We start from the raw sequence: 26,322 nt of genomic DNA on the forward strand, positions 1-26,322 counted from the left end.
TTTTGAAACGTGGACAATTGTTTTTTTTATTGTTTCTATATACCAGACAAACAAACAAGCTCTTGTTAGAAATTAAAATTCTTGACTTAAAAGTTACAATAATCTAAACAAATGTGGAATGACTGAGATGAAAAATGGAAAATATGACCTTATAGATCGTAGAGTAGCAATTGCACATCACCGTAAAGCAAAAATCATTGGGTCAAACAAGAACAAATATAAAATAAACTGCCACATTGAATATCAGTCCAATTATTTGAATAGAGCAACGTGTCAACTGTACAACGGAAAATAAAGAGCAATCTTAATGTCATGATAAATACATTGGTTTCTCAGCGTTTATTAATTAATTATTAATGATATAATTTTGCAGAAAAAGCAAAGTCCACGAACTACGCTTTTTACCTAAATCGTTTTGAAACAAATTATTGCAATGTATATCTTTATACATCAGTGATAATTAGACTGCATGAAAGATTATCGAAACGAAAAAGTGCCTTGAATACTTGAGTGTCTTGCTCTCTTAGGTGATTGTTTCTGATTATTAATCAATAGGACACACTTACAGGATTACAGCAGTTATTCCATGAATTAACTGAGGATTTATTTCCTCCTGAACACAATGTATACAAAAGCGTGCATTCGTTATATTACCTATAAAAGAATGAAGATGTAGGAGTGATATTTAACATTTCCGAACATTTTTGTTTGCACCTTTTGTTTCTTTGAACCTATCAATAAATTTCATGCCGATCGTAAGACAAAATAATGTTCTTTAATATGATATGCAGCTGAAGTGCAGCACGCCTGCCACCTAAAGATACATGCTTGAGACATAACATAGGTATATAACTGACACTGACGTAAAAATGTCGGAAAAGGATAAACAATTATGCTAAGTGCATTCTGTAAAATCCTGAATATCCTGGGTACTCTCTTGCTGATAGCAATTCTCTGTCGTATCGTAGAAATAATGGCTGGTTTTAAGGTTTTCAACATAGCAAATACGGGTGCAATTCTCTGTCATATCCTAGAAATTTTGGGTGATTTTAAGGTTTTCAAGATAGCAAATACGGGTGCAATTCTCTGTCATATCCTAGAAATTTTGGGTGATTTTAAGGTTTTCAAGATAGCAAATACGGGTGCAATTCTCTGTCGTATCCTAGGAAATTTTGGGTGATTTTAAGGTTTTCAAGATAGCAAATACGGGTGCAATTCTCTGTCGTATCCTAGGAAATTTTGGGTGATTTTAAGGTTTTCAAGGTAGCAAAAACGGTGCAATTCTCTGTCGTATCCTAGGAAATTTGGGTGATTTTAAGGTTTTCAAGATAGTCGAAAATCCATGGATAATAACACACGTTGTGGAAGACATGTGTCTTTGATTGATGACCAGGAAGTGACTGCTGTAATGGGGGGGGGGGGCATTTGCTGACCATATTCGATATACAATGGAAGATATTTCTGTTATCATGGGGTTTAATCCGCCAGCATTTTATTAATATACTAAAGAATGATTTGAATCTGAAAGGTTTATGGAGGTTGGGTACCGTGTTTATTAACTGCTGAGCGAAAACAGACCTTGGTCGAAATCATCAAACTGCTACTCGCCAAATATGACAAGAGTGGTCAGAAAAGTTTGAAAGATTGTTAAAGGTAATGAAATATCGACTTACTTTTTCGAACCTAACTAAAAAAGAATAATAAAGTTTGGTTTGAAGAAAACAAGCAGAGACCACAAATCGCCCGACGTTAAGAAAATTGAATAAGTCTCATTTGTACTAATCCAAAAGATTCGGTAACCCAAGTACCTCAGCCTGACTTTAGTGTCACTGGGAATATTTAAGGCTCCGAGGTGTGGTCAAACGTAGTGGAATACTACTGAACCCACCGGTACCTAAGGTATCCAAAAATATAGAGATGCGAAGTTTTAAATGTAAAATAGGATAATTTGCATTACTTTATTTAAACAACGTCTTCTGCGCGCGCTTCTGCAAAATTCTCAAACAATGTTGAAATATGTTATCTTATTCGCGACGTAAGCACACATTTTATAAAGCTTGGGACATTCTGAGAAGTTGACTTTAATTATGACATATACAAAACTTATTTGGACATAGTTTATTACGTATTATTTTCCTTCGGTGAGATTTCTATACAATTTTATTTATTTGTATATGTATCTTCTAGGATGTGACGTACTTTACGGGTGTTTCATCTTGCAATCAAAGCAACTGTCAACCCATGTTAATGAAAAATTATTCGCTAGTGTCGCAAGTTATATTAGTAAGGTTGTGATTTCTTATTGCTTGACTTAAATTCAGTACTGCACTTTAAAGTTCAGATGTAACATGATTAAACTACTAGAATACAAATACTAGTGTACATGATCACGTGTAGACCGCTAGGGTTAAAGTATACAGTATTACATGCATACGCATATCTCTCCAGTAATTGGCAAGAGAGTGTGACGGAGAATGATATACGGAACTAACATTAAATCGACGAGTTATGTTGATAATAATAATAATAATAATAATAACAACAACAACAACAACAATAATAATAATAATAATAATAATAACAAGTATGAATCTGCTTCAAATCATCACACTTTATCCTGGTGCTTTCCTTAGATTCACAGCAAAAGGAACACTTGGACATTTATCATTTCTGACAGTTCAAATAACTCGCTTTCCTAGAAAATAGAACACGTCATTATTTCGATTTGATTAATAACCATACAAACACATTCTCTGAGCAAAGTTGATCTAGGTATCTTACGTTTGAAAGGATGTTGAAATCTTGAGCTAGGCCTGCACTATATTATAATACTGGCATAAATGATAATCATATATTGTTGATAATGTGATACATTCATACAAACAATGCTTAACCTGAACATTGCTCTTTAAAAAAAAGAAAAAAGAACAGAGTGCGAGATCTATTTAACAATGATGATTTCTCAGAGGAGAAGGTCAAACTGTAGTAGCTCCCACATGTTGCGGAGGGATAACTCTGACTTCCGGGCCGAGAAGCTTCTGATTTGCTCCTGTGTCGTCACCCCCGCTCTGTCCCTTGCTGTCAACAACTGACTCTTTGGCACCTTTCCGTTCTATCTCCGGTTTATCCTCCTCCCCATGCTTGAATAAATAAACAAACGTACCTTAAACCGACTGTGATATTCATAGTAGAGACACATACAAATGAGACTCAAATGTATCTTAGAATTCTGCAATGAACACAGGAATTTGTGTTGATTTCTTTTTTTTAAATTGCTTCCGATTAAATTTCTTCTTTTTCATAAATGCTGCAATATTTCATAGGTAAATAATGTTATCTAATATCACTCGACCAATCCAAAGCATGGAATAATTGTTAGCAAACATTGCGAATAAGTAATTCAAATATCTGCTATAATTGGCGAGTTTTACTTTTTTATTATAAAAATAAACTGCCCAATACGGCTGTTCTGTCCGCTGGTTTGTAAGACATATCACTGTAAGAATAAGCAAGTACGCGTGCATAGCTCCCGAAAACATTCTTTGGAAAATGAGTGATATGAGCTGTCATTAGTCTACTGGCATTGTCTTTGAAAAAGACAACTGGAACATGTTTCATTTAAACAGGAACAAGGAACTAAAGCGGGCCTCTTGTCTGTACACAGCGGAAAAGGTTAGATTAATAGTACAAACCAGGCGAGTCTGCAGCAAGAATCGAATTCAATTAACCAAAAGATATATTTAATCTAAACATGACGGGCAGCATTCTGTTATGTTTAGTGGCTATCCCACTAAGAAACGAAAGGCACACATGGTATTTTGCCCTTTTTTAAAATCATATATGATTATGTTGATGGAACAGTGAGAATGCTACACCATAAAGATGCTGTCTTTAATCTCGCGGTGGTAAATTTCCCATTCTTTGATGGATCGAGACAACACGATACCTTCATCGGCTGAGCTAAGTGGAAAAGTAATTATGTGCGTGGAGTTCCAAGCGGAATAGAGGTGAAACAAGGACGTTCTATTAAGACTCGGGAATCCTTGAGAATATATATAAACAGCTGAGTAGCGGTAGGACTCGTAATCCAAAGCTCGCCAATTCTATACCCGCCCAGGCAAACACGGATTGGCTGTCTCGGTTTGTCCTCAGAAATGGCACTTGATTCCAGTTTCTTTGGTCGGTTATAATAAACATTATTGTGAAAATGCCGTAAAAAATCAACCAACCAATCTTTGGAAACGATATGATACAAATTTTTGAAATACTTTCATAAGAGAAAGCGAAAATCTTACCGTGTCAGAATAAACCAATCAATAAATTTAGATCCCCAGTATATCAGTGCTTACTTTAAAAAAAAGGAATCAGGAAAATACAGATTTAAACGAAAACTTTAACCACATTGCAAGTCTATCTCTTGTGATCGAAATCTGAATTTTAAATCTAAGAAACATTACGAATTTTTTATGTAAGCTATTTCAGTTTAAGAGAAAGCCCAGAAAATTGGCGGTGGAGGGAATAAGACAAGTTACCGTCTTCACTCTGTTATAAGTCGAGTCCAAATGCAAACAACATATATCCTGATCTGTTGGTGGATAATGCACCGGCAGATTAAATTCTATGTTGTTCATTTTACCGATAACTTCCAACAAACTACATTGAGCCAGATCTGTCGCAGCATTATGCGACGGCAGATCTGAGTCTGCGCAGTTAAACTAATTGGCGAGTATGGACTGTAAACTGTGCAGTTAAATTTATAGGCGAGTATGGACGGTACAGATTATCGTTATCATTAATTTGTTAATGTTTTCAAGCGAAGTTTCTTGTTTTTAACGATTTCTAGTGACGTATCTTTTGTAATTTCTTGTCATTGCTTTATAAACCAAAAGTCTTGTTCCGAACTTGCAACAAATTACCATCACAACAATTTGGCATATACGAAGACATACCTGAGCCCTGTTTTACCGTCTTGTTACGAAAACTCGACACCCACCCCTAGTATGATATACCGATATTTTTTATTTTCTATCGCATTTTTCGTATCTTGCCCATCTCATGATTACAATATCTGCCTAATTTGCTCTCCATGAATAAACGTCTTCACTGGCAACGCTTCTACATTCACTGACGGCGAGACAAGTAATGAAATGGATGTCAAATGAAAGGAACAATATACAAATACGCGAACAACTAATACTAATTTTACATAACGTAGGATTTCACTATGTTATGCCTTTCTATACCAGCATGGTGTGACTGACCTTTTATCAAGCATAGTGTAGGAGTTTCAGTTTTCCAAGGGGCAAATTAGTTTATATGTCATGTTTGATTTGGTTGTGGCTCTTGTAAATATGTTACGTAATGAATATGTATCTCATCTAAGATAATTATTATTTGTAAGAATGTTGTTGTTTCTTGATTTTACTAAAATGGATTATTATCCATTGCATGTGTAAAGAAAGCCTATTTTGAATAAAATAACTCCCGATGTTACATTTATTGACCCATCTGATGTACATCAAAGTTATTTATACAGGGTCTGGCTTTCTATCAATCAGTTTACAATCTGTAGAATATGAATGTTCTCTCTCTCTCTCTCTCTCTCTCTCTCTCTCAGACCAGTGTTGACTGGATTTGTAAAGCAAGGCATCCAGTGACCTCACAGCATAAAGAACACGTTAAGTAATGCTGTCAATCCGATGAAGCTTCATCAGCACCTTCTGTAATATCGACTCCTACCAAATAATTTATTATTTATTACCACATGTGCTCGACGCGAGCTTGATGTTGAAAAAAACAACAATAATCTGAAGGAAAAAATCATACAGAGTGACACAAATACCTTAGATTACCCCCATGACCCGTTCTGACATAGGACCCTCTCTATCATAATATATAAGAGAGGAGGTACGGAACTTCCAAATACTTCGTTCCACCCATGACCCTGAAGCTACGAGCTCCGAAACGTGGCATTTTCGCGAATTTTTACTGCTGAGACAAGTCCGAGCTCATGTGATAATAAGAATAACCTTTAGAGCCAATCATATTTCGGCGTTGACCTGTGTGCCGCATAGTTTGCCTATATTTGAAAATAAAGTCGCTTATATTTGCAGTGAAGAAGACAATGTCTAATTCGTGCATGGAACAGGATTCCTAAAGTTGAATCGAGTTAATGGTAAGTAAAAAAATACTTTTGCATCTACCACTGTTCTGTAATTTAAGAAAGGATGCATCGTAAAGTCGCATACATGGTACATGTAGCTTTTTTCACCGGTTTTCACATGTGCACGAACTTGTCCCAAGCGACAGAATTCGCCGAAATCGCACGTTTCGGAGCCCGTATCTTCTGTTTGGTACAACGCGGAAAAGTCAATTATGGTTGATGAACAGAAAAATATCTCAGGAGTAAAACAAGCCATATAGTATGGTCGTGTGCCTTTAAAGACGGCCACAGCAGAAGGAAATCGAGGGTCATGGGTGGAACGAAGTATTTGAAAGTTACGTACCTTCTCTCTTATATATTATGATAGAGAGGGTCCAATGTCAGAACGGGTCATGGGGGTAATCTAAGGTATTTTTGTAACTCTGTATGATTTTTCCCCTTCAAATTATTGCTTTTTTTCCTTCTCAACATCAAGCTCGCGTCGAGTACATGTGTTTATTACCGGTCTCAGAAAGTTGTACTGCATGAGCAGGTAGTTGGGAAGTTTCCCATACTTAGCCGCACAATGCAACTAGACACAGAGCGTACCCGGTGCCAGTTTGCCCTAAATCAAATTGTTTCCATCGACGCAATATAATAGCTCACATTTTTCATCAGCTTAACTTGTAACTATCGGAGCAAACTGGGCTGCCTCAAACAAAATCAAACCGCACCAGTCTAATGCGTTAATTTTTGCCTGAAGCCAAAAAGGAAGTATGTGCGCAAAACGTTTTACTTTTCATTCGCAGTTGGAGAGAAAGAGGACATGGCAAGCCATCAAGCGTCATACTCGAGAGATGCAATTGAAATGTACCTTTCAATCACATGATTTGTGTAATTCATGTAAGTGAACTCTTCATAGTAATCGAGCTTTCCACTAGTTGCATTACGACAGGTGGGAGTTTCGCTTTCGTGAAGTGCAGAACTCGACTGTACGTGACGAGTAACTCGACTAAGAACGCTTCGAGATCGTGTTAAAACCTCAATGCCTTGCCGTAGACTTGGGTTCCCACTTATACCCTCCAGTCATGAGATGCATGTGCCCCTACATATAAATCTTAGATATTTATCAAAATTAAAATTGAAATACTACAACATCTTTATTTTCATGTATACAAGCACATACAAGTGAATTGTCCTCATTGTACTTTATTTTCTAAGTACCTTGGATAGTTGCAATGATTTTTGCACGTGCCATTTGTGATGCCAGAAATGCCTAGCCTGACAAAATTCTTCGCATCGTGAGTATATACTCATAAATGCTCAATATTGCTCTGAAAGGCTCTTACACAGCGGTGCTTTCTTAGTAACGGCAGCCATACATAAATGCTCAATATTGCCCTGAAAGGCTCTTACACAGCGGTGCTTTCTTAGTAACGGCAGTCATACATAAATGCTCAATATTGCCCTGAAAGGCTCTTACACAGCGGTGCTTTCTTAGTAACGGCAGTCATACATAAATGCTCAATATTGCCCTGAAAGGCTCTTACACAGCAGTGCTTTCTTAGTAACGGCAGTCATACATAAATACTCAATATTGCCCTGAAAGGCTCTTACACAGCGGTGCTTACTTAGTAACGGCAGTCATACATAAATCCTCAATATTGCCCTGAAAGGCTCTTACACAGCGGTGCTTTCTTAGTAACGGCAGTCATACATAAAGTATGATTGGTATTATTTACATAAATTTGAAAGGGTTTCTATCAGATTTAATCATATTATGTTTATCGGTTTTTATATTTTCGGTACAGGCGGCCATATTTGATGATAACTTTGTTTTATTTGTAATCACATGAAAGGCCTTTATTTCAGGATCTATTATTTCAAACTTTGTCAGTTCTTTGTTTAAAGGTTTTTCTATTCTTATCATTTGCAATCATAAGTTTAGGAACTGACATTCTTATTACAAAATAAATAGTCTTTATGGCAGAAATGCTTTCTGTCACATTTGGGACACCTGGTGGCCGAGTGGTACTTCTTTCCCATTAGGGGCACCTGGTGGCCGAGTGGTACTTCTGTCCTATTTGGGGCATCTGGTGGCCGAGTGGTACTTCTGTCCGAGTCTCGGCTCGACGAACGTTGTTATGTGAGAAAGATTGCCGGTAGCTTCCATTGGTTCCGTGGTTTTTCCCGGGCTATTCCTACGCCAAATATAATGGCCTCAAGGTATGGCAGATAGGGTTTTAAACACCCCCTCCCTCCCAACAAACTACCCCAAATGAAATCTGTCATATTAGCTCAGAATTTAAGAATTCATTTTAAAGGCTTTTCATATTTATAAATATTTCTAATTTTTTCAGTTCTTCATTGGTTGAAACTCGCGAATTATGAGAATTTTAAAGCGATGCCGGAAGGATCGATACGGTGTGACTCTAAAGAGTGTATTCATACAAGGACAATCTTGGTAGCACCACCAATTTCACTGTTTTTGTTTCTCCAATCACTGCGAAGTTTTCAAATATATATATTCATTAGGAATGTTTCATCATCGGAGTAATTTCTGCTTATCCTCAGTGCTTGGCTATAAGGGATGTTCCTAATGCAGTGTTTTGGTATGAGATCATCCAGACTTTCTCTTCCATTTTGCCACTTCATTTCTATATCGTCGATAAAGCGTACCCACTGGTATGGTGTAAGTTCCACCGATGCTAAAAGTTGACCCTCCAGTTTTCCCATAAAAATATTAGCATACGAAGGGGCCAATTTTTACCTATTGCGGTTCCATTAATTTGGAGGTAGTTTTTTTCATTAAATTCAAAGTTATGAAGTTTTAGGACAAGCTGCAGAAGTTGGACTAGGAAGTGTGTGGGTGGACTGTCTACAGTTCTAGTTTCCCATGCTTCTCTGCACGCCTGTATTCCTCCATCATCAATTTCCAGGTCAATACAAATATTTTCCACTATCAGCAGCAAGCTCAAATAAACAAGTTGACACATAATACAGTTAAAAGGTTGAATTCTGTAGAAACAGCCATGTAAAGTTCGCAAACATAACCGTTTTACTTTTTTGTTGTTTTATTTGTTTGTCTCGTCTATGTTTTGTATTTGCCTTTGAAAAGGACTCATTAAAGAGTCGAAAGCGCTCAGGCTAGCTAGATACTAGTTTCGCATTGTTCGTTGTTATATATATATATATATATATATATATATATATATATATATATAGTAGGATCTGGAGGGTTATTTTTTAGTAGGTAGATTCAAACATGAGAGGGTAATTTTTGCCACGGCATTGCCGCAAGCCACGGGTTACAATCTGCTATAAAATGTTTGAGATTATCGCGAGGATGTGGTCGTGGCCGTAACCCAAAATCAACTTGCTTTATTTGGCACTTTTTCTTGCTTTGGCGCGCTATTTTGGTGTTTTGACGCGATCATTTATTCATGCAGACCCAGTACGTGTCTCTGAAGTTTGTTTTGATCCTCCTTGGTTTTAATGGCAATGTTAGCACAGTATCATGCCAAGAACATGATAACTAATAATGGTAATGTTAACATAGTATCATGCCGAGGTCCTCCTTGGTTTTAATGGCAATGTTAGCATAGTATCATGTTGAGGTCCTACATGGTTTTAATGGCAATGTTAGCAGAGTATCATGCCGAGGACATGATAACTAATAATGGCAATGTTAGCATAGTATCATGCCGAGGTCCTCCTTGGTCTTAATGGCAATGTTAGCATAGTATCATGCCGAGGACATGATATCTAACAATGGCAATGTTAGCATAGTATCATGCCGAGGACATGATATCTAACAATGGCAATATTAGCATAGTATCATGCCGAGGACATGATAACTAAATGTCTTTCCCAAGAACTCACTCAGGCTGTTGACTCAATCTGACCTGGAACGGTATCGATTTCGCGACTTTTGGATTGTGAGTTACAACCACAATTAAACTCCTTAAGGTGTAAGGAACACAACTAAAAGAAACACACACACATACACATCGATAGAGGTTGCTGACGAGAGCTTATTGTTGGAAAAGAAAAGCCATAACCTGAAGGAAAAAATCACACCGAGTGAAAAAATTACCCCAGATTACCTCGACGCACCGTTCTGAATTAGGACCCGGTCTATCATACTAAACTCTTATAGTATGATAAACAGGATCCTATATTAGAACGGGGTATGGGGGTTAGCTACGGTAATTTTGCCACTTGGTATGTTTTTTTTCCAATCTTTTTTTTTTTGTTTTTTTTTTTTCAACATTAAGCTCCCGTCATTCACATGTGACAAAACAACAACTCACCGATTCGGCCCACCGGAATATACATATTTCCGTCAAAGTTACGATGCCCCCAAATGCTAGACCAACTGCCAGGATAAAGAGAGCTCCCGAGAAGGTGCCCAGATCCACTTGGTAAAATTCTGGAAATACAAATCTGTCTTCTCTAACAGATTCATAAATATAGTTCTTGCAGGTGCCCGTAAACCATTTCTCTTCCAACTGTTTTAATATACCATCTCTCATCATCGAAAGAACAGCTACATTTACGTTTTTAAATAATGGACTGCCATGAGGAAAGGCAAGAGAGTATCCGGCCGTCACCATCTGCTCACTTACAATGTACAAATCACAAGGCTGATGCCTCGTGAAATATTTTGCCATAGACGACTCCAGAATCAAAGCAAAATCAGATATTCTTTTCTGTCTCAATCTGTCAATACCATTTGAAATAGTAGTATCAATTAAAGATTCCGCTTTGTTTATCTGAATTTTATTCCATACAGCTCTTTCCACAGATCCCGTAGATCGTTCAAAGAAGTCCTGCGTGGCACCTCCTTTGATGATCCCAATAGTGACATCCTCTTGGGAAGCGAGATCTTTAAAGTTCTGTATTTTGCTGTATCCCTCTACCTCATATGGCTTTGGTCCGACGCGTAACAAGTTAGTTAAGCTGGCTGTGTATGTAGTTAGAAAAATAATTACAAAAATCCACCATCCTGTAACTGCAATCCTCCCACCTATCGACCTTGGGGTACGCATGAAGCCTGAAAGTATCCAATCCATTTTTAAAAACGAGTACTGGTTGTTTGTTTGGTTTTTTTCTTTCTTGCAAAATAACTATAACTGGATGGCAAATATGAGACACTAGTTAATTTAGCGAATACACAGAAAATTAAGAGATGTAACCTTGTTTTTCACAGCAGACTGGGAGTAGTGATCACCATTATATTCTTAGAAAAGAGTTAGGCAGTTTCCTGAAACTGAAATGTGTTATAACCATAGTTTTTTTTTTATACTGTGAACATTTCCAAGACAATGTCTGGGCCTCTCAAACTAACATGGATACACGTTAAAAACGATAAAAATCAAATACATTATCAAACTAACTACTAAAAATGCAATATCATCACTTTAAGCCAAACCCCGACCCCCACAGTTGAGTTTAATTGAAAAAGAAACGAACAAACAGAAATTAATTGAATTTACTTCCTCTTTTTGGCGGAGGGCACGCGCATCAAACGTTTTTGGACTTTTTTTTTATAAAAAAAAATTAAGACTGAATAAGCTACCCAACCGATTTAAGCAGGAAGACTGGTCTATACAATTTGGATATATCTCGGCCAACATGCTAGGATGTATTAACTTTCGATATATTTAATGGCTGGCGGATTCATTGTCTGGAAAGTGCAAAACAAATTTATATTTGTTTCAAGAAACTGCATTTTACATTCCTTTGAGTATTACTCATTTTATAAATTTTGTCTCTATTTGTTACCTACATTTTTAAACATTTTTCTTTTTCTTTTCTTATCAATTTCATTGTACTATTACCAAAGAATTGATTCAAAATATGCATTACCGTGTCGAAGATGTACGGAAAGCATCTGCTCAAACTGTCATCAAGATGTTAAACCAGGTTTTAGAATGAAAGAAGACATTTATTCCTAAACTATGGTCGAATCTGGAATTGAAAGTTAATAATTTCAGACTAGGACCAAAAATCCTGATGATTAAAAAAATCATTCTGTTGCCATCGATACAAGCTTATAAATTAACAAAGTCAAACATGGCTACAGTTTAATTTCGTAAGTACTGTTAAATCTTGCCATCTTTCTTTTCCTTTTTGTTCATTGTAACCCGTTGCCCTGGTTTTATTATCTAGGTTAAAGGATATCTGCTCAGCCACAAACAAATCCATGACATGCGTAGTAATCAAACGCGCGAGCAATTTGTTATCTTAATTTCTTTACACCCGGGTTTCATTATACTTTACGTTTTGGACGTCTTTCTTATCTCAGATTATATACCTTTGTAGTCCTATTTTATCAGATAATTGAAAAATGCATTAATACATAGCGGTCTTTAATGAGTTACCTTGCCAAACACAGGTGCTTATCACAAACCAGAAGGAATTCAAGCAGGTGAATGACTCAGCTTCCCGAACAGTAGCCTCTCCATCTTTGTACATCTTCCTCCACTCGTACGGGTTGAAATAAGTTATCAAGTAGAGAACTGTTCCCGTTACGAAGAACGCCAACACTGTCATTAACCACACGCTAAACTCTAGCGCGACGAGGAGTTTAATTAGACGGTCCTTTACTGGAAGTCGTTGATCATCTGGACGCCGGAGGATTATCACTGGTCCCACTGTCTGGAATGGGTACGTGAAGTCTACCACGCTTGAGCGAGCATCTGTAACGGTGAGGGGGGCTGCCGCCATATCTGCCTCCTAAATTTGAAACGGCAAAGTTATCCTCACATTGAATCTGTCATACTCAAATGGCAATCGTCTTTTTGTTAACAGCTGATTGCAATACAAGACAGAATTGTGCATACAACTATAGATTTTTGTGGATTGTTGTGAAATTTAGTACGTAGTAGGGTCAGCATTATTAGATATACATCTGACAAATAACTCGACTCACTATTTTCGGACGATTTAGGCAATTTTTTTAGAACAGACTCATTTTCATGATGGGGTAGGGGTAGGATGCTGGAGAGGCTGAGACATATTTGCGTTAACAATTGTTAACCTTTTATCTACTTTATTTTGTTAAATAACCCCAAGTCTTACTATGAGTGATCCATCAATGTTTTGATTTGGGAAAATAATACACCCGAATTTCTTATGACTTATACAGAAATTTTAATAATTTGTAAAAATATTACCAAGGAGCTCTCTCTCTCTCTCTCTCTCTCTCTCTCTCTGTGTAGGTACTATAATAACGTGTTTGATTTTTGTTACACAACTTTGTTAAGCAGCTGGCTGTAAAATAGAGATGTGCGGTTTACCAGTTTTAAAACCGTTTTATCAATTTTTATCTTCATTCTTCCTTAATCTTTGCGTATATTTTTCAGTCATCCAAACATGTGTAAATTAACCATTTGTCTTGGCTTTTGTTTTTAGTGTATGTTTTATGGATGTTTACATATTGGATCCAATTTAGCAAACACATATGGGAAAAATTATAGATTAAGAACTGACATCACCTGTCACATTAAGTACTGAGTTGTACTATATTAGCATAAATAATTAATACCACCAAACAGTATCAGTAATACACTTTAATAATAATAATAATAATAATAATAATAATTATTATTATTATTATTATTATTATTATTATTATTATAAAAAATTGAATTCTAAATGGACAAATTAACAACGCTGAAAAGAAGAATGTACGAGAGATTAAACTATTCATTATAGTTCTCGCCCCTCGCACCAACTCTCCGACCATGCCAATAAAGTACTCACCCCTCGTACCAACTCTCTGACCATGCCAGTAAAGTACTCACCCCTCGCACCAACTCTCTGACCATGCCAGTATAGTAGTCACCCATCGCCCCAACTCTCCGACCATGCCAGTAAAGTACTCACCCCTCGCACCAACTATCTGACAATGCCAGTAACTTACTCACCCCTCGAACCAACTCTCCAACCATGCCAGTAAAGTACTCACCCCATGCACCAACCCTCCGACCATGCCAGTAAAGCACTCACCTCTCGCACCAACTCTCCGACCATGCCACTATAATACTCACCCCTCGCACCAACTCTCCAACCATGCCTGTAAAGTACTCACCCCTCGCACCAACCCTCCGACCATGCCAGTAAAGTACTCACCTGTCGCACCAACTCGCCGACCATTTCGGTAAAGTACTCACCCTTCGCACCAACTCTCCAACCATGCCAGTAAAGTACTCACCCCTTGTACCAAATCTCATACCATGCCAGTAAAGGATCCATTCATAAAGTCCCCAAATTAGTACTCACCCCTCGCACCAACTCTTCGACCATGCCAGTAAAGTACTCACCCTTCGCACCAACTCTCCAACCATGCCAGTAAAGTACTCACCCCTTGTACCAAATCTCATACCATGCCAGTAAAGGATCCATTCATAAAGTCCCCAAATTAGTACTCACCCCTCGCACCAACTCTTCGACCATGCCAGTAAAGTACTCACCCCTCGCACAACTCTCCGACCATGTCGGTCAAGTACTCACCCCTAGTACCAAATTTCATACCATGCCAGTAAAGGATCATTCATAAAGTCCCCAAATTAGTACTCGCACCAACTCTCCGACCATGCCAGTAAAGTACTCACCCCTCGCACCTACTCTCCGACCATGCCACTGTAATACTCACCCCTCGCACCAACTCTCCAACCATGCCAGTAAAGTACTCACCCCTCGCACCAACTCTCCGACCATGCCAGTAAAGGATCCATTTATAAAGTCCCCAAATTTATTGTCCTTCACGGGAGAGATCTGGTAGTCGAAACCAACTTTTTGTGCTAGTCTGTCCAGCAGGTCCACAATGTAACCTTCATACGTCCCGTCCTTCTTTTCCATTAAGTATGGAGGCACCTGGGCAGTGAGGGAAGAGCTATGTTATTTTAAATCTCCGTTTCTGTCGCCAGAAAAAATCATGTTAAAGACAGAATGCATTTTAAGTAAGTTTTAAAACATTTTGAAACTATTAAGTTTTACGGATGTATGCCAAAACATGTTTAGAGGTGAAATGGAGGGTGGGGGGCTGGAGCGACAAGTATCCCCCCCCCCGCTCCTATGTGTGGGCGCCCATGATATGTTATCAAGACCAGCGTGTCTTAGTGAAATTGTATATGTTATAAAACTCAATGTGTCTTGTTAAAATTGTATATGTTTATGAACTCCAGTGCATCTTGGTGAAATTGTGTGCTATAAAGTCCAGTGCATCTTGGAACCGCTCCGGTGGCCTAGTGGTTAGAGCCTCCGCCTAGGATGCGGAAGGTCGTGGGTTCGATCCCTGGCCAAGTCATACCAAAGACTTACGAAAATGGTACTAAAAGGGGCCTCGCTTGGCGCTCAGCATTAAGAGGTTAGTGTTAGGACTGGTCGGCCTGGTGTCAGGATAATGGGACTGGGTGGGACATCATGCTGCATGTATGCTACACGTGCTAGACATCACTATAAACTGCCAAACTGCAGAAATCTTAGCGATATGACTGAAAAATTGTTAAAGCTACGTTAAAACTCCAAGTCACACACACACACACACACACACACACACACACACACAGCATCTTGGTGAAATTGTGTATATTATAAAGTCCAGTGCATCTTGGTAAAATTGTGTATGTTGTAAAATCCAGTAGAATTTGGTGAAGTAATAAAGCCTATTGCATCTTGGTGTATGTTGAAAAGTCCAGTGTATCTTGGTAAAATTGTAAAATTTATAAAGCTCCAATGTGGCTTGGTGAACCACATTGGGTGATTATACAAAAACGTTTCCGACTAACACCCTATAATTGCGAAAATACAACCAGGTAAACATTTACACCTATCTGAGTGATACGATTCGTCAGCAGTTAGTTTTAATAATTGTTGTTAGATTATTGATGCCGCAGCCATCTGAGATGTCAAGTAGAGAGCACCAAACATTAATTTCTGAACATGTTCCCATTGTCCCTAGGGTGGCCCCATTCACTACTTATGACTCGGTAAATATACGTTGAATCTGAATATAGCTTCATTATATAAAACGAGGAAGTACTTACCAGTATAGATGTCACGTTTAATGGCTGAAAGACGAAAAAAATATTTATAGTAAAGGAATTTAGTAAGTTCAAATATTTTATGACATAAGTACTGACTGGGTCCTCACCAACTCATAAGAAATCTGCAATATGTGTACATTGACATGAGTAACTGAAATACACATTTCAAATAAAAGTATTGAAAATACTAATGGATTGGAGGGTTGAAAAGATGTTAATTCACCTAAGATCGGGTAGCACAACTTGCCTTCATGCTATTCGTGGTCTTTATACTGTTGTAAACGTACTTCTGTAAATAATATGTATGTATGTATGTATGTATGTATGTATGTATGTATGTATATATGCATGTATGCATGTTTTTTTTTTAAATGTCACTAGACAATCTTTATTAACATTTGAAACATTATGTGAGGAATAATTATGGTTATTTCCATTTCAAAGTTCTACTCGTTTCAAGTACTAAAGTGGAACAATATGCAAGAGAGATAAGTAGAGGTCTAGCCATTTTACTTTCATTTGTTGCCTCCCTTGAACGTAATATTGCCCCCAAACGCCAATGTATTAATACCTTATTACTAATTTTAGTAAGAGCTTACAAATTGTTACTATTATTATGTAATGCACACAGTATTTAGTCAAACAGAATTCATGATGGGCACACGGTACTAACTGTATGGAAAAATGAGAAATGGGTGAAGATAAAGTATATATGGGTTCGTCTGGCCAGGATTGTTTGATAATGGAAGATAGATTTTAGTAAAAATAATCTTTTGGGAGCTTCGCCTAGTTGTAAGTGGAAAAAATAGAGACATTGTTTTATTGATGGAATTTCAGTCCTTTAACAGTCTTGAATTTGGAAAACTGATTACTGAAATTAGCACCTGACTCTTTGGTGTGAAATTGAAAGCATATGTTTCAAACACATGTAGGTCCAAAAAATGACGCGGCTTATATCCTATCCTCAACACAGAAATTGTCATCCAGGATGCATCTATACTGATAAATTGATAAATATTGATTTGGTCATGAGCACTCAGGAATTTAAAGTTTCTAATATCATGTTGTTTGCATATTTTTCTATGGGAACTTAATTAATATCGTGAGTTCTATAATGTCGTAGACATGGAGGAATGGAAATTCCACCAAGGCAACACAAATAATTTGACATTTTAACGAAAGTTTCAAAGCTGCATATCAAGGAAGACAAGTTGTGAAAGGTTGTCACTGAAAAGTAATCCTCAGAGGGCTAATCTCTTTGTAACAACTAGGCAACATAATTTACAACGAATCTTATCACCGTCACAATTCAAGATTCTTACTGCAGTGCACATTTGATTCTTCTCGCTAATCCCAAGAACTACTTTGCAATTATGTCACTAAAAATACCTTGTATTGTACAACGTATGTGAAACTTTTTTTCCTTTACCTTTCGCATCTGATCCTTATCTGGTGTAGTTTTCACATCTTATAAACTATGGCAGGCAAGAAAGAGAATATTGCTGGCAGGAATGAGACGTTTTCGCTTGGTTATTAAGACATTTCGTTGCATAATTTTTTCGATGAGAGATATCTCTTTTACGTGTCCATTCAATGAATTTAAGAGTAATGTGAAATTGGTTGCACGTGGGGGTTTTTGTTGCAATTTTTGAGAAGGAATTAGTTTCAACATGAACGAATAGTGAACTTTTACATAAGAAATTGCTACGTACTGAGGAAACGATAAATTCCTCTTGGTAATGTGTAACAATAGCAAAATGAGTCGAGTGCATCATGGTTACCTTTTAGTGAGGAGGAACATTAGGTCGTAATGTACAGACTGAAGCCAAGGGCGAATAATTTAATGCACAAACATTTGATCCATAATACATAGTCGCTCTAGATCTTTAATACGATGACCATGTAAAACATACTCATGTAAATTTGCACCCAATAAATCCATCTATCCACATCCATCCATCCATCCATTTTTCTCTGTCTCTCTGTCTTTGTCCCTCTATCTTCTGATCATGTATCATCTATCTATCCCATGCATGGATGGATACATACTTAGCTTATCCAGGCTTCTTCTCACTGTATAAATTCCTGCTTGGTTCTCTCTCTCTCTCTCTCTCTCTCTCTCTCTCTCTCCTGCCAGTAGCTTGTCGTGCGGTCGGTGTTTTCCAGGGTTCTTCCTCCACCAGTTATACTGGCCGCCATGTATAGCCTATCTTGTGCTGAAAAATGGCGTTAAACCCTAGAACAACAACAACAACTCTCTGTGTTGTTTATGTACACACACACACACACACAGACATATATATATATATATATATATATATATATATATATATATATATATATATATATATATATATATATATATGTATGCATGCTTGTTGTTTCTGTATATGTATCCACACTCTCTTGCTAATAGGGTAACGTATTTCCATGATCTCTTTGCTTGTGAGGAAATAATTCGAGGATCGGAATTTGCCTAATCAAATTAATCCAGGCATTAAAAATGTGCTTCGTAATAAACCATTACTCAGATGTTGGTCTCTACATTGTGAACAATAAATCAGCGTTACTGCGTTAATTCTTCCGCTGCTATCATTTGGTTTCCATAGGAATTGCCGAGCAAATTGTCTTGGTACAGGCTGTCTACATGTTTTTCTTTCATGAATGCAATTTGTCTAATCGTCTAGCGGTAAAAAGAATTAGTGGTGTTTGAGAGACGAAAATTACACGCGCCTTACAAATCATGTTCTTTCAGAATACATAGACCCCATGTTCATTTAAACCTTAGCGCATCGATTTAGCGGACTAATGATTAATGTGCACGTTGACTTGATCCTGCATTATATCAATTTACAACATATTTAAATCCAAGCAACAACAAGGGAAAAAGAACCAGTCTCTGTTGGGAGGCTTAGAGTTTCTTTTTTGTGACGTCATCATCGGCATATGGAGGCGTGCTGCATACTACATTGTAATATCATTATCATTGTGCTCTATCGCTACATGCAGATAATTCCGTAGGTTTTCGTTTCACCCATTTGGCAGACTCTCCCGTTCTGCACTAAAACCATTGTAGCGAACAGGTCGCAACAAATGCAGTATAAATTAAGTGTGTTGCAGTTTTACCACGAAATTACATCATTATGGCAGTGGTATTATCTTAAGCAATGAATGTTACCCTCTGTGAGGAATATAAAAATAGTTACCAAAGTCAGTGAATGAAGGCCAGGGGCCAGTGACTTCCATTTTGGTTGTATATACTATTAGATACCAAGACAAGTCAATACATATAAAAGCATGACTCTACGGCTGATAGTGCATGAGGAACCGACTTGGCCAACATTTGGTAACGATTGGTATTGTTAAGTGATGTGATGTGATTTGGATTTTTAACGTAGCTTTAACAATTTTTCAGTCATATCGCTACGATGTCTGCAATGTGGCAGTTTATAGTGATGTCTAGCACTGGGACATCATGCCGCAGACATGTAGCATGATGTCCCACCCAGTCACATTATCCTGACACCAGGCCGACCAGTCCTAACACTAACCTCATAATGCTGAGCGCCAAGCGAGGCAGCTGTTAGTACCATTTTTGTAAGTCTTTGGTATGATCGGCTGGGGATCGAACCCACGACCTCCCGCATCCGAGGTGGACGCTCTAACCACTAGGCCACCGGAGCGGTAGAGAAATATCACATTCCAAACGGACACCTCGAAAAAACTCACATTTTAAAAGGAAACCAAGAAAAATCACATTGCAATCGGAAACCAGACTGAGAGATGTATATTACATGAAATTCTTTGCAAGGACATGTCGCTTTTTCTATTAACATGCATAAGAATTTGACCTTCAGTGGAATGCTCTTTTGTCTCGTGAATTATATGAACCCATTTTTGACGATTACAACATTTTATAATGAATGTTCTTTCTCTACAATACTTCCGGCATCTTTTTTATTTATTGTGCCTAAAAGTGTGCTTACACTATGGAGATGAAACACAGTCAGGACCAAATTTTGTAAGCACTACTGTCGCTGTGAAAGCTGCACCAAGGAGCACGTCATGTGTTCTTTTATTTCAGTATTAAATTTTTACCAGTGATACATGTACAAAAGTGAACAGCAGAGTGGAGCCTGTGCAAAAGCCTTTGTCTACAATGACGAATAATACGGTCTACAGAAACAGAAGTGCGCAAACATAAATTGAACTTGCTATTGCAAATGGAAATAACGACTAGATGAAAGGAAAGAATTTAATAGAACAAAGAATATAAAACGATTCGAGAAGAAAGCAAGAAGTTTGTGTCCATGCTTATGCTGCTAACATTTCCAATTTGTTGACAGATGTTGTCTCGTATGCGGGAGGTCGCGGGTTCGAACCCTGGCCCAGTCATACCAAAGACTTTTTTTTACAACATTGTACTAGCTCGGCGCTTGGCATTAAGAGGCTAGTGTTAAGACTGGTCGGCCTGGTGTCAGGAGATGGTGCCAGGGTTGGACACGATGCTACATGCCTTCGGCATGATGCCACAGTGCTAGACATCACTATAAACTGCTACAGTGCAGACATCGTTGGAATATGACTGAAAATCGTTAAAGCTAATTTCAAAATCCAAATCAAACACACACACACACACACCAGATGTTGTGATCTACCATTTGGCATCACTGATTAGCACATGTCTTCAAATCGATAACGTCGACAGATTATAAAACAAACTAAAAGACGATTAGATGACTTTAAACTGAATTAGATAAATTCATTTCATTTTTGTCGTTTGCATCTGGATGATTTGAGTAATATTTTAATAATTTTCAAACATATAAATTTCAAACAGGCAACTGAAGAGCAATGATGAAGGAAACGTTCAAGGTATTTGTAACTTCGCAAACCAGAAAAAAAACTATCAAAAAGGAACAGCAAATACAGAAAATTCGCTTGACAAGTATATGTCTTCTGGTTCGTTTCTAACTGGTGCATGTGTGTCGTTAACGACGGTTGTTACAGTAGTTGGTATAACAGGAACCGCTGCTTGCCATTCAATAATTTATTATGGTGAAACTACATAAGCCAATACTGCTCTAAGTGTTCTCGATGATAATGTCATTCCATCACGAATGTCTAAACTTTCTTCTTGTATCTCTTTCATTGATGACATTTTATAATTTGTTGACACTTATTTCGATGATGCCTATCATATAGCTCAGGGGTCTCAAACACACAGCCCCAGGGACGCATGCGACCCGCCAAGCCGTTTCATGTGGCCCGCAAAATGATTGGCGTCAAAAGGTGTCTTGAGAGATAAAGGTGGTGTGGCCATTGGGCCAACGAAAATGCCCACATGCGGCCGTCAGGGTGGTTTGAGTTAGCGACCCCTGATAGTGGCTAACTGGTGAAAATATTTTCCTTAAGATCATACCAATCAAATGATGACCATGGAATGGAATGGGATGGTCAACTGGAATAACATACATCTTCAGGTTTAGTTAAGTTTTGCCACGTTTGATAAAAGTCAATTGATGAAACACCTGATATTTTCAGCGTGCTATCTGATTTTATTTTTGCTTAAATAATTTTAAAATTGAATTTCTAGCTAATTATTATATCCCGTGGTTTTCAACACTGTGGTATATATAATATTCGTTATAGTGCATTGTTTTTCATTATGCCTTATTTTAGATCATTTTCTTTCTTGCCGTCTTTGTTTTTATCATATTTTTTTCTTGCCAATGATTTGAGAAAGTTTACAATAGCTGACATTTCTGAAAACCTCAGTTAATTTGTTTTCAACTACGGCATAACATAGGACATGTCCAAAGATGCATCTTTTTTAATTACTCTGCTTTGTTGAACTACTTGAAGTAACATTCAAAAAGTGTACATACCATACCATACTATGGCATGATGCCAGGATACGTATTGCCATGGCACGATGATTCCTAGTTAACCTATTTACCACCCTGCATTCGTGTTGAGATAATTTTGCAACTGCTGAAAAATTGGCAAGATAGTTTATTAATCTGTATGTCATACTGAAGTAATTAGTGCCAGAATGTGCCAAAGGGTTAAAAGGGCCGCATCCAATACACCGGTGTACCTTAAGCCTTGATATAGTATAAGGTCCACAGATGTGTGTGATTATCCATGACTCTCCATCGTTTTGAGGGACGATGAAACGTTGATTAAATATTTGAATTTCAAACAAGAGTTGTTTCTAGCAGAGCGTGGTCTTTGTGTGACTCTAATATAAATGTATGAACTTGCATGAGTTAATTATATGCGATTATAAATAAGCAGATGGAAGCAAGCGAAATCAGGTTTAAGAAAATATTTTTATTTAAATTAGGGATAATCGTTAAAATTCTTATTGTATTAAGCTGAATATGCAAATCATGTGGCTGTATCAATGATATCGGTGGAGGTGATATTGGTGTCTATCACAAGTCAACTTTTGGTTTTTGACCAAATGAACAACTTTTGCTTTCTGACCAAATGAACAACTTTTGCTTTTTGACCAAAAGTAGTACTTTTGTTGATTTAGATTAGTACTCATACAAGTTCATACATTTATATTAGAGTCACACAAATCGGTACAAATGAATAATACAGCCGATAAATTTATTGGAGTTGAATAATAAGATTATTACAGATATTAAATTTGCTTGGCCAATACTGTGTACACATTTGTTCAATAAAATGTAAGCGGAGAATTGCTACTTTCCTTTCTTTCTTCTTTTGCAAGAATTGTTTTGTAAGATTCCCAGCGCCGTGATATTACAAATAAATGGAAGCTGAACACTTTTAACAAAAAAAAAAAAAAGACTGAACGAATTTGCAAAATAACTGAAAATGTTACCTCAAAAAACCAAACGATCCGCGCAATATTAAACTTGGCAGACAACTTGAAAATTACAAGAATTCATAAAGTGAAAGCTCTAAGAACTAAGATTAAAGAAAGAACAAGAATGGTTTTAAAACATCACAAAATTATGTATGTACACACCATTAAGAAGTGAGTCAAATTCAAAAAGTTGTACATTGTCCAGTGACCGAGGTTCAAACAAAATATATTGTTAGGTTTAGTCGGTGCTTTTAGGTCATATGTTCATTGGTCAAAAAGCAAAGCTATTTCTGGTGGGCTTTTTTAAAGCAGATGAAAGAACTAAACTTGCACAAATGCATAACGTTAGAGAACCCAAAAATCAACACCACGAAAGAACGGCGGCAAGCCTGCAGGAAGGACAAATTGATATACATGGAATGGCACAGCTGGACTTTGTTCAGCCCATATCCGTAAAATGTTATGGTTATACATTCATACATCACTTATCTGACAATGTTACTGAGATTAGTATTTTTGTGGATTTAGATTAGTACTTTTGTGGATTTAGAGTAGCACTTTTGTGGATTTAGATCAGTATTTTTGTGTATTTAGATCAGTACGTTTGTGTATTTAGATTAGCAAAAGTCCCGGCAGATACCAATTAGAATTTAAAGCTGAAAAGGTTAAAGTTCCATTGTTCACAACACCACATGTTTCCTATACACCAATCTGGAGGGGAGGAGGAGGAAGTATGGTGGATTATTTATAAAACAAACCTTTATATAGTAAGATACATTTAACCAGGTTTTGTCTTTTATACTATTGAAGATTTAAAGTGATCCGTCTCAAAATAAAAGGTGTGTAATTTGTTTGTTGAAGCAGAAGATAATACATTTTAACTTTTGTTTCCGATTACCACATATTGTTTGTAGAGTTGCTGTTTTTTCCTTTCCATTCGGAATATAAATGTCAATTAACAGACTTACGTAGTTTTTACCTCGGGAAGGTTCAATATGAAAGGTTTTGTAGCATATCAATAGTTTAGTCACGGTAATATGTGGTAAATACACAAACCATCAGAAGTAGAAATGCCGCAAGCATGTGTGTGTATATATATATATATATATATATATATATATATATATATATACTCAAAACTCAAGCACTATTTTAAAGGCCTGTTTCTGTCTGTGTTGTCTAATGATATATAATAACACTTGTCTTGAATAGTTCTTCCTCTATCTTATTTATTCTAACTAGTTTAATGTAAGAAACTTCAACTATAGCAAATTCATTTTCAAAATTTCCCAGCTGGACTCAATTTTTACCAGACGTCTATCAAATCAATTTATCTCAATTGTATTTTGATTGCATCTGGGGACGTTTTTGACAGAAATTGCAATTGATTTTGTATCGGTAATAATTATCTGTCTTTTAATATTATTATAGACTTTTGCGTTCTTAACCCATTCATGGAATGTTATGCTTGGGATTCCTCTGACTAACTGATACCTAGTTTAATAATAATAATAATAATAATAATAATAATAAAATCCTGTCAAAATCATTCTTGTTTTTATGCCGTCCATTCGTTGGTTTGTAAAATATCTAGTAAACGTTTAGTGCGATTATCAATTTCGATTGTATATAATGTGAATAGCAGCTTCTTATGTGATAAACATTTCAAACCAACATTTGTTCTTCATCTAGAGTCAGTGTTTCATAAGTGTGTTCGTTGTTCTTATATAGAGCCATATTATCGCAAAGAAACTGTGATACTTTTCATTACATATGCCTCAGTCTCATTGAAATTTTCGTGCTGTCTGTATCAGCTTCCTCTTATCGACATTCTTACTAGAAGCAGCAGCGGTATTTGTCATGCCTTTCTTAGTGAAGCTAGATAGATTATGATGGCATCCGATAAATAATTACAACGGGCGAATGTAAATATACATAACCTAACAGTACCTAATCTAAAACTGTACATCTGATAACAATCTAAATCCAGTGGAACACTTAATGTTTTCGTCTTTTTTTTTATTGCTGTAAACAGCTGTTGCCACACCTAGCAATCCACACCGCAAACATGTATACAGCTGTTAGTATCCATTTTCTCCTGACGCTCTGAACTATGTATGTTAGTAATTGAAACGTTGTGTCAGGAAAACATCCAGTCACTGCCATCGCAATTCTTAAAAGAAGAAAGAAATAATGAAAGCGTACCGAGATACAGATTGAAACAGAGGTACAATAGGTACAACTTGTGCTTGAATAGTAATCAGTGCAAATCAAGTAATATCGGGGTTGTGTTATTTTTGTTGTTGAATTTCGTTATTTGTTTCTCTTTTGTAGTAGACTTTTATTTGATTACTTGCGGTACTATAATGTATTTACGCATGTATTCACAAGAGATGATATATTTATTATGTTTGATCTAATGAATCAGAGACGCATGCTTGTAACACAAGACAGCTGAAAAAGACGCTGTCGCTAAGACAGAGACGCATTCTTGTAACACAAGACAGCTGAAAAAGACGCTGTCGCTAAGAACATCATATATCTCACTAAGCAAGGACTAAATAATCAATGTCCACCAAAATCCCTCATTGGTTACTCGAAGAGTAGTCAACAATTTTATTGTCTTGACTTCCAAACAAGTAGACGACTAACTAAATCTAAATCAAATAACAGACGTTATAGATCAAAGGTTCGATCGATATTTTCTACAGTTCTGTGCAAACTGATCAGAGCAGCTCGATTAACAAAAACGATTGTCACAATGAATGTGCCCCTGCTGTCATAAGTAGTGGCGACAAGCTCCATACATATTACACAGATTATGAAAACTATTATTTTATTGACAACGAAAAAAATTACCTACCTCGGTTTGAACATTAGTAGAAAATACCACTAAGCACGCAAAAAGTAGTAACATCCAATGATGAAAATCCATGATGAATTGAATTTACTTGTACACAAGCAGCTACCTCGGACTCTATCACTGCATTCGCATCACCATCGGCATTCAAATAAAATTCGCCCTCGCTGTCTGTACAGCATGCGTGCTGATGCACTGCCAGATTTGGGCTATAGGTCTGCGTCTCAGATTTCCCTCCTTTCTTCTTCTACAACCACACAGAGGCATGTAGATTTATTAACAGTAAGCGGGAGATTTCACAGTTAATGTCTATACGGAATGTACATGTGATATACATATACCTGCTTTTCTATTATAGCTGTCATTCTATGCGTTTCCTACCTGATAGCGTCTACACTAATCACCGATAATGCCCCTGATT

General features: G+C 37.0%; 1 protein-coding gene across 3 annotated transcripts; it reads right to left on the reverse strand.

Annotated features, from left to right (window-relative positions):
* Positions 1 to 26,322, reverse strand: LOC149808509 (glutamate receptor 1-like). Of its 3 annotated transcripts, XM_089978279.1 has the most exons (7): positions 25,905 to 26,322; positions 24,992 to 25,214; positions 16,198 to 16,221; positions 14,846 to 15,025; positions 12,529 to 12,883; positions 10,456 to 11,198; positions 1 to 3,140 (listed from the first exon to the last, which is right to left on the reverse strand). In XM_089978279.1, the coding sequence occupies exons 4-7, from the start codon at positions 15,008 to 15,010 to the stop codon at positions 2,976 to 2,978; spliced, it is 1,428 nt and encodes a 475-aa protein (XP_089834405.1). In that variant the 5' UTR covers positions 15,011 to 15,025; positions 16,198 to 16,221; positions 24,992 to 25,214; positions 25,905 to 26,322; the 3' UTR covers positions 1 to 2,975. The 3 variants fall into 3 exon arrangements, with proteins under 3 accessions (XP_089834405.1, XP_089834397.1, XP_089834412.1); XM_089978271.1 differs by lacking the exon at positions 24,992 to 25,214 and having other exon boundaries at positions 25,905 to 26,319; XM_089978286.1 differs by lacking the exons at positions 14,846 to 15,025; positions 16,198 to 16,221; positions 24,992 to 25,214; positions 25,905 to 26,322 and adding an exon at positions 13,872 to 13,899.

Source organism: Sinohyriopsis cumingii, chromosome 1, assembly GCF_028554795.1.
Source record: "Sinohyriopsis cumingii isolate HCF-2022 chromosome 1, ASM2855479v2, whole genome shotgun sequence".
Taxonomy (NCBI): Eukaryota; Metazoa; Mollusca; class Bivalvia; order Unionida; family Unionidae; genus Sinohyriopsis; species Sinohyriopsis cumingii.

Excerpts from the sequence above, each read along its gene's own strand:
- LOC149808509 (XM_089978271.1), bottom strand. The coding sequence starts at position 25,976 with ATGGATTTTCATCATTGGATGTTACTACTTTTTGCGTGCTTAGTGGTA. Across the intron at positions 12,884-14,845 it reads TCGGAGAGTTGGTGCGAGGG|GAGGCAGATATGGCGGCAGC; the intron begins GTGAGTACTTTA and ends TTTCAAATTTAG. Across the intron at positions 3,141-10,455 it reads TATTCCGGTGGGCCGAATCG|CATGGGGAGGAGGATAAACC; the intron begins GTGAGTTGTTGT and ends TATTTATTCAAG.